The 9,601-nt window shown below is 39.8% G+C and overlaps 1 protein-coding gene across 1 annotated transcript in view; it reads left to right on the top strand.

Moving 5' to 3' along the window:
* The window catches only part of LOC139968030 (3 beta-hydroxysteroid dehydrogenase/Delta 5-->4-isomerase type 2-like), an 11,112-nt gene extending 1,609 nt beyond the window's left edge, over positions 1-9,503 (top strand). Inside the window, exons 2-4 of the mRNA XM_071972322.1 lie at positions 2,127-2,290; positions 4,087-4,251; positions 5,922-9,503. Coding sequence (XP_071828423.1) covers positions 2,134-2,290; positions 4,087-4,251; positions 5,922-6,736 — 1,137 coding nt within the window. The 5' untranslated portion in view covers positions 2,127-2,133 and the 3' untranslated portion in view covers positions 6,737-9,503. The remainder of the gene's footprint in view (positions 1-2,126; positions 2,291-4,086; positions 4,252-5,921) is intronic.
* The last annotated feature ends 98 nt before the right edge of the window (positions 9,504-9,601 follow it).

Raw genomic sequence — 9,601 nt, 5'->3', positions numbered from 1 at the left:
TCCGAGTAAGGGGGGGGGGGGGGATATGACCTTGTTAACTATCTAAGCGTAGCGCCACCATGAGTTGGCGCGAAGCGTACAAGAAAATTTTGGGATTAACAAACCCTCTAGATGGCCGGAAACGGCACTTCCCGAGGTTTCCAAGCGGCATATACCCAACTTTAAAATAGGGATGTCATGTCCGAAATATCTCATAATCAGCATCCAAAATACTTTTTTTTAAATTTCGGGTGTTATTTTGGGAAAATTGCCCCTGTCAGTCTTGTTTCAGGCGCAACGTTAGAATGTTCGAGAGCTCTGTTATATTATTCGATGAAGAAAATGGCCTCATGCAGGCTATTATAGGCCTATACACATGCAATACACAATTACACATAGTTACATTCCTAGGTACCGATTGCTAGGGCATCCAGGTGAAACGTGTATTAAGCATTACCCTGGTTACATGAGATTCTCAGCTGTTCGAGGGAACATGTACGTGTGTAGGCCTACTATAGGGCCTATATGAATACTATGAGGGTGCATATATGTACTATATCAATACCGTGGGCGCAATAATACATTTTGTTGTTATAGGGCCAATGAAGCCTACAGTCAACTATTTTTGCTTTATAAAGACGCTTTATTTGAAAAGATCGCACTGCGTTTATGGTAGGCGAGAAATGAAGCTAAAAAAGAGCCGTACATTAACGAAGATGCATAAATGTAGGCATGAAAATATTCTTATCCCTGGCATTTGGTGGGGGGGGGGGATATGGTGCATTACATCCCCTCCACCCATTTTCATGGGGGGATATATCCCCCCTCCACCCAGGATCGCCGCCCATGGCCATATGTGATCCATTTTTCGACCTTAATAATAAGCAACATTTCCAGTAAATATGGACACAAAATGCACAATTTAGTATGGCTGGCATGTCATTTAGTGTTTATAGTGATAATACAAACACAATTACCATCTATGTTTCTAAAACTATTATGCCGCCGAACTTCGCCAGAACCTTTTTTTGGCAAACAAAAAATAAAGCATACGGGAGGGGGGGGGGGGTTGAGCGATCACCGACACACATAAAGGTCGTCATCAATTTTTTTTTTTTTTTTTTTTCTTGCTAAACTTTTTTTTTTTTGGTGACGGCCAATAGGGGGGGCGCGCGCCTGTTGCGCCCCCCTGGATACGCCCCTGTGTCTAACAATAGTTAGTGGTAAATAAAGTGTTATAACCTCCCATGTCCACCACCCATTCCCACTCCAGCCCCCATTTTCGTTTTTTATATTTAAGGTCTACACATGAGGTTGTGCTAGTTAAGTTGTGAGCACTAAGTGATTCTCTGATTAATGAATTCGGCAGAGGCGCACCACCAAAGGCTTGAATGCGAAGGATGACATCCAAACAGTTAGATAACTGGAATAACCTCCTCAGTTAGAAGGACATAATTTCCGAAATGATAAAAGAGACCTCAAATCACAACTCATTCTCGCCTCTCTATATACCTGTACTGATATATTTCCGAAATTGATTCTATCTAGAGAAATAAAAACAACAGAAATAATCGGTGTCATTTAAAGGTGATCGTTTCCCCCTCCCCTCCTTCCACCCCCCTCCCTCAATAACAACAGAATTGAATAGATTTGAAAAAGTAGCTTTTTCTGAAGATTTTGACTCGTTAAATTATTCTCAGACATAGGGGTCGGTTGAATAATTCACTTTAAATGTCTCATTGGAGAACAATGCTTTGAATGTGATACTCAGGGTGGGTCTCGGATGTTAAACATGGGGGGGGGGGCTGTAGTACTGGTGCCGTTGAAGGTGTCTCCCATGTAATTAAAATAAAAGACGTGAAATAGGACATTCTGGGCATAATTTGGTTGTAATTTAGGTCCACACGGATAGGACTAAAAGCAAGGTTGAGCTGATAGCAACTTTAAAAAAAATTGGGGGGGGGGCGGGGGTTAAAATATGGGGTATATACACTCTGGATATTTTCCCTGGATCCGCGCCTGATGCTTGTTGAACTGTGAACATTCATGGCCATTATTTGACTTTTTTTGCATATTTGGGGTGAAATACTGATGATCTCAACTAACTTTTTGAGTTAATGAAGAAGTTCGCTTCTCACCACCTGTAGATTGACAATGACTAATCAGGAAGGTGTAACCATCCTTGTGACGGGAGGAGCCGGATTTCTTGGTCAACATATCGTCAAAGAGTTGATGGAACAAGAGGTATTTCCTGTGAAGGAAATACGATCATTTGATATCCAGCCTTTCAAGTGGCACCACGGTCTACATCGTAAGTAATGATATCAAATAGTTCGTTTACACAAACTTGCATGGTTCAAAGGAAGGTAAGCAAATTACATGTCCTTGCGCGACTATCTAAGTTGTCTGTTAACGTATTCTTTGGCAAATAAATAAATAAGATTAAAACAAAAGACGATAGCTGGGGTATTAAATGAGTGTGTAAACAAACAAACAGACAATAATCTTCCTTTCTTGTTAGAGCTCAGATAACATGACATTGATTGAAATCGACTCAAAATAAAAAAAAAAGGAGAGGGGGAGGCAACTAACATGCGGTCACGTTTCTCGAAACCAATGGAAGAGGAGGAGGAGGAGGTGGAGGGGGGGGGGTAACTACATACACCATGAGTAACAACTATAGGGAAGAACGGCTGTAAGTAAAAATATCAAGAATATGGTTATTTCTCGTGTCCTGATCATGTTAAAGTTTCCATGAAATGTTTTCAATTTAATTAGTCACGTGTTGTACTATTGTTGCATGAAATACTGACGTAACCCACTACAACAAACAGTCTGTTGGCGTTGAGGGAGGAATGATCTTTTCTATATCTTATTTTTCTTCTTTAGAAGTGGAAGAGTTTGGTGACTTTGTGGGGGGGGGGGGGCATTTTAGATTCTATCTTTGCGTCTTTCAACAAGTTATTTTAATATACCAGTATATCAATATGGAATAAGGGTCATCAAACTATTAAGGCATACGAACTCTCGTTTATCTATTATAAAGGGATCTATCTGAACAAGGGACCTATAAATTACTTACTTACTTAATTCATTGATTAATAAATTAATTAAATAAATTTGGAATGAAGATTAAGCCGTTATCTTTATAGCAGCGTCTTTATACCACCACTGGATATCAAAGTTATGAATAGGCATGCTTTGTTTACTTTAGAACGACATACAGCTACATTGAGATTCAGTGCAGTAATCTCTAATAGTGTGTTGACCTTTTGATATCAGTTAAACCATAGCCATATGCGGCAGGTCGTTCTCTATACTTTCTTAGATCTTACCTTTCTCAAAGGTAATTTTTTTATTATATATATTTCCATGAGACTTGACGTAACATGGTCATGGATCACATACAAGTCTTATTTCTCGATGTTTTAAGACAGGGATTGAGATTAGATCAACTTGTTTAGTTTTCGTGCCTATAACCTATATCTCAGATGACCTTTCCTATAAGTAATTCCGTTTATCTAGATATTAGACGGCTATCAAAGACCGGATAAATTACCATGTAAAAGAGCCGGTGTAAATTAAATTTGGTCCCCTAGTAGATAACGTCTGGCCGGACAAATTACGCGTGTAATAAAGTTAAGGCCACCGCTGATTCGAGGATCAACCCGAGCTGCGTTTACATTACAAATTTAACATCGAACGCGTGGTCTGATCCTCCTTCGGTCCTAGTCCATCTCAGGGTTTAAATCGCGTGGTCTGATCCGCAGTTGATCGGACCCCGAGTGGTCGTTCTCAGGTGTAAACGGGCTTTATTCCACTCAAGAACGAAGAAGTACATTTTTTGGACCGCCATCATTGTGTATTATATATCCCCTCTTTTTGTGCCAGTTTCGTTATGTATCTGATTCATTTGATAAACTATGTATGACAATTGGAAAGGGTTTGGTGGGGGTTTGGGGAGAGGGTTGGGGAGATGGTTGGGAAGGGTAAAACTCCGACATATCTTCCTATCACCACGGAAGCTGTCGTAATAGAGTACATGACTCGTTTTATAACAAATATTTAAAATTTATTCTTAAACCATCTTTTATCCTCTTCTCTCAGCATCGAAGAATTCTCATAAACTTAACCACATCGAGGGTAGTATCTGTGATCCCGCAGCTGTAACTAAAGCCTGCGAAAATGTGGACGCCGTCATCCATAATTGCGGCTGTGTTGCGTTTGGTGCATATCCTAACAGAAAGTCAATACGCGCTGTTAACGTAGACGGTAAGTTCAGTGCACCCTCTTAGAGAATTGCCGGTTTCAAACACGGATATCCGATGCAGTATCAAAGGAAACTAAAGGGCTCTTACAATCAGGGGCGTCGTGCGAAAATAATTTTCTTTTGGGGGGGGGGGGGCGTGAGCAGGTGATGACCACAGGTTGGCGCGCAGCGTACAAGAAATTTTTCGTCTGGCAGACCCCTCAGATTGCAGGAAACGGCATTTCCCGTGACTTATGGCAGTATGCAACACCCCTTAAATTGATAAAAAATTTCGGCAATTTTTTATTTTGGGAAATATTCTCGAAGGAAGTGATCGCCATTTATTCCTCAGTTTACCAATTCCTCGTCTCCCAGAAGCGCCCAAAATTTAAGAAATCGAAACATTTTTGTGTTGGCTGATCCATGATCGCCGCCCATCATGCCCGTGAGAAGTGGTGACTGAGTGAAGAAAAAGCTATGCCGTTTGAAAACATGGACAGAAAAAGCGAAGGTAGCGAAACCTAAGGTAAAACGTGCGATAACGAAGTGATTATTTTCCAGGTTAATTGTGACTCTATTTGAAATGTTTATTATTATTCATTTTTTCGAAACTGCCTATCAGATCATGAGGAAAATTTATCCTGGTGGACCTTTTAGCGAACTGATTGCAATACTTAAGAAGAAGTTCACATGGAGTCCCATAATCTCTGTTCACTACATTTATCTTAAGATTCCGAACTTTGTTACAGGCTTAGAAAACAATTCAAATTGCCATTTTTTCATTGAAAAACGGGTTGCACTTACTCTGGGACTACGTATATATAATATTGTTCAACGATGGCAGCGTTGATGGAACATTTGGTTCATTAGTTATCAACCAGTAATTATTTAACTGTTTTGATTGACTGAATATCAACAATTAACAACCATCGACCAAGCAGTCAACATAAGCGCCAATTCTCGTAGGCCCTACAAGAAATTTAGTTGCTGACACTGTTATCATTCAACGTCGCTGAATTACGTTCCAAAATAAATCAATGGCAGTCTGCTTGCGCGCCTCCGCGCGTCTTTGAGGTGTGTGGAAAATCCGCAACGACCATCTTAGAGCAATTGACTTTTTAGTCTACTTTTCGATTTCGTAAACACTTTTTCTTTTAAATTATGACCAAATTTTATGACACCTTTGACAATTTCTTGGGGGGGGGGCTGTTCCCCCCGGGCCCCAATGGGCACGACGTCACTGCTTACAATTGAGGTTTCCAGAAATACCAGTGATATGGTCGTGTGGTATGGTCAAATTGGAGGCATGATTCAATGAGAATGAGAAGCAATGATATATATACCTGTAGCTTCTTACAGGCCGTGGGTTCCAGCTCTGGCTGGCTGAAGAAGAAAAAAGATCGGGTTTTTACCCAGGAGAAGTCTACGGTTTTTCCATATGAAGGTATCTTCCAAAATAAATAAGATGGGTTGGGAAAAACTGTAGGGAAATACTGTACAGTAAAATTACTGCCAACTGGAACAAAACCTGACAACTGATAATTTATTTTTTTAAATGATCTGAACATTGCAAAGGTTATATTGACCAGTTACATTTTCTTCCCATCTGACTATAAGCGACACGTTTTCCAGCATGGTTTTAATTATCAATACTGTTTCTTTCTTTTCCTTTATATTCCCCATTAAAATATAGGAACAGAAAATGCGGTGAACGCCTGTATTGAACAGAACGTTGAATGTCTAGTCTACACGAGTTCTATTGAAGTAGCGAACGATCTTAAAAAGCCTAGTGTTAACGCCTCCGAGACATCGGTTACAGTCCCCGCTATCAACCCAGTCTTGTGTGTTTATTCTCAGTCCAAGTACGATGCCGAGATAATGGTTCTGAGAGCCAACAATAAAGCACTAAAAAACGGTAAAAAATTGAGGACGTGCGCTCTGAGACCATGTGGCATGTACGGGGAGGGGGAACATATTCTAACAACAAATTTGGGGTATTTCATAAATGCTGGGGTTGCACTCCGCATAGGTGAACCGAGCGGGAAGATTCAATATGCATACGCTGGGAATATCGCATACTCATACGTATTGGCAGTCAAATCACTCTTACGTCCCGACGAGAAGACAGATATTAGTGGAGAAGCGTTCTTCTTAGGCGATGACACCCCTCTTTATAGTATTGGGGAAATGGTCGCACAGTTTGCAAAGGCTTTAGTGGCCGAAACAGGTACGGCAACACCACCATATTGGCTCATGTATACGATTGCTTTCTTCCTTACCGTCATGTGTTGGCTAGTATCCAATATAAAAAATTGGGAGATGCCATTTCACACCAATGCTGTGCGATTCATGTTCGGTGAATATCACTACAGTTGGGAGAAACTTCAACGTGTGTTAGGCTATAAGCCTAGGTATACATACAAAGAAGCGTTTGATCGTAGTATCACATATTACGAACATTATTTTGGTCTCAATAACAAATCAAACCAAAATAAAAAACAAAAGTAGTTTTTTATGCAACTAATCGCCATTACATGTAGAAAATCAAAGAATATTCCAAAAAGGACCCTTATTATTATTAATAATATTTTGATTATTTTTTACTATGATTATTTGTTTTTAGCATGACGTTAATAAATAAACGGTAATCCTTTCTGTAGTGAAGACTGTGGGAGGGTAAAATATTACGTCGTCCAGGGAAGGGGTTTTTGGAAAAATATACATTTACATGTTTATGTACTGTATTTTCTTTTGAAATTTTCTAATATTCTGTCTGCCAGCGGAGAATTACTCCCACCCGCCACACATACCTCGATTTTTTGTATTGGGGATTAAAGACCTCAGGAAGTAAACAGAGTTGCGCTACCCTCTATATCGATTTGTATGTTTTTCTTGGAGAGGGGAGGGGGGGGGGTGGGTGGGTGGATATAGTCGGGGGAAGCTCGCGAAGTTGGCTTACATCGTTCTAGGGAGGGGTTTAGGGGAGAGGTTTCCCCTTCCCTTTTTATAATTTTTTATTGGTAAGGTGGCCTAAATGCAAAATGGTGCTAGAATTTCCATCATTTCAACTATAATTTTGTGTGTAGTACTACGCCACTGTGAGTGCATGGCCATATCATAAAGCTATGTTCTTGGAAAAGGTACATAATCTCCATTGCCTCTCTTTACTCATATGTATAATAAGGAACGATAACTTGTACATTAAGTTGCGTGCGCAGGTGTGTAGCTGCACTGATCTTCGCCCCCCCCCCACTACCAGGGGACACGTAGATCCCTACACAGTATCTACCTTTAATCATTAATACTGTATTTAATAAAGATTGATTGCTACCTATTACACATAGTTCTGCGGACGAATGTCCACAAAACATTTTATCCTTTTGTTTTTGCTTTTGCTAATTAAGGCTTTACTTTGCCAGCGAAGTGAATAAGCCTAATTTAATGGGATAGGCAGATTTAGTTTCTTTTGTTGCTCACTCGTTTTTTTCTCTTCTATTTTACTGCTTTCATGGGCGACAATTTTCTACAACATTATAGGCTACCAAACCACTGCTTAGTGTATGATATTTTCGAGAAGAAAAATAGTTATATTCATTTGGGTATTTAACCAATCATATGTGAATGTAGTACCGTACATTCATAGTTAGGTTGTCAGAGTTACGCCAATAAAACTAACGTAGAATACAAGCGCTAAGGGAAGGGTAAATTTCGTTTCAATTAAAGTTTGTTTATTTGGCTATAGCAATGGAATGCACTTAAAACTTGTTTGGAGGAATAGATGTGATGTTGTTTTTAGAGGGAAATTTGCCAGTTGGCAGGCAGTCCTGGAGGCGGTGAAGTTCATTCGCCTTCCGGTTGAAGGCGATTCTCGCCGTTTATCTGGGGCGGCATGCCTTTTTTGGAAGGTGGTGCTGGGGAGGGATGTTTTCGCTGCGTGCTGGTCGTCCTTTTGGATCGTTAATTGCCAAGAGTTACTCATACCTGGAGTCAGTGAGGAGATTTCCCCCTACTAAGAGGCAGGATGCCTCAGGTTTTTCCGGTTTTCGGCTTCAGGCTCGAAGCCACTGGTTTTCCAAGACGGCGGTTCTGTACATACCAACATGCAGCGAGCTGGCGAGAGGGTGATGGAGTCTCGATGTCCGTATTTTTGATGTCTGCGACCTAACGAGCTTATTTTCCGCGAGCGAGCTGTGCTCATGTTAGTAAGAGATTAAGTAATAAATATTGTTTCATAAATGCTGTACGTACCCTATTGTTAGTTAATTGAATTGTAGTTTTTAATTGTTGCCCTTTGGCTAGGCTGTGCTTACTGTACAAAGAACATGTTAGGTTGTGTGTTTGGACCTTGGTCCTACGGGTTCATAGCGTGTATTGTTTATTGTTGAGCAAGTGGGTGTTATTGCATGTTATAATTCTGTAGTGATACCGTTAAGTGTAATTGACAGTTTAGTGTATTGCCAGTTGATTATTGTACCTGTCGAGTATTGTACTGCTCGTTGTTTAAAGAGTGTATTCGTATATTTTGTATTCTGAACATGATTTGTTACTGTAGTTATTGTCTCAGAGGTTGTCCTTGAATCTTAGCTATTTTGGATAGCTATAGAGTGACAAGACTCTTGAGAGTTTGTGGGTTCAGGAGGTGAAATTCCTACTGTCAAGGAACAGTAGGTAGGAAATTCCTGTAATGGGTTGCAGCTGGCATGTGTTGCCCTGGCTATTTTGAAGGTGCTAAAAGTCCTCGCCTGTTGGCAAACGTATTGTATTTCCAAGTGCAGAGTATTTCATTATGTTCATAATACCTTTTATACAGTATTGTACAAGAGCAATTTCACTGCTATGTAATATTATTCTTCAATATTGTTGTTGTTGAATTTAGTTTTCACTGAATATCCTTGGTGAGTTATTGCAAGATGGATATTATACGTCGTATTGAATAATTGAGTATAGGTTTCCCCGAGTTCGGACAGTTTAAATTAGGTTAAAGAGTTCATCAAGCCATTTATATTGTCATGTATCATAATTTGTTCATATGTATATTATCATTTTGTAAGTGTTTGTAATAAATCGTCAGCCGTTGTTTCAACGCAAGAACACTCTTGCAACCTCATTTATCACTTGTGAGTTCGAAGCGAAGGACCCTAAATTCGGTCATTTCTCCCGCCATCCGCGGTTCGCTTCATTTAATTAACTTTTTTAATTGGTTGAGAAATCAATATATGAACACAACATATTTATGAAAGCCATTAAAACACATTACGCACTTCGTAAGCTGAAACCGTTCTCTGTAATGAATTTTTGTTTTATATTTTAAATGATGTTTAAAAAATGCTCCGTAAAGTGAACAATCTCCGCACGTGAAACTTCCCGATAGCC

This window comes from Apostichopus japonicus, chromosome 5 (genome assembly GCF_037975245.1).
Source record: "Apostichopus japonicus isolate 1M-3 chromosome 5, ASM3797524v1, whole genome shotgun sequence".
Classification (NCBI taxonomy): domain Eukaryota; kingdom Metazoa; phylum Echinodermata; class Holothuroidea; order Aspidochirotida; family Stichopodidae; genus Apostichopus; species Apostichopus japonicus.
This window is presented reverse-complemented; position numbering and strand designations above follow the sequence as displayed.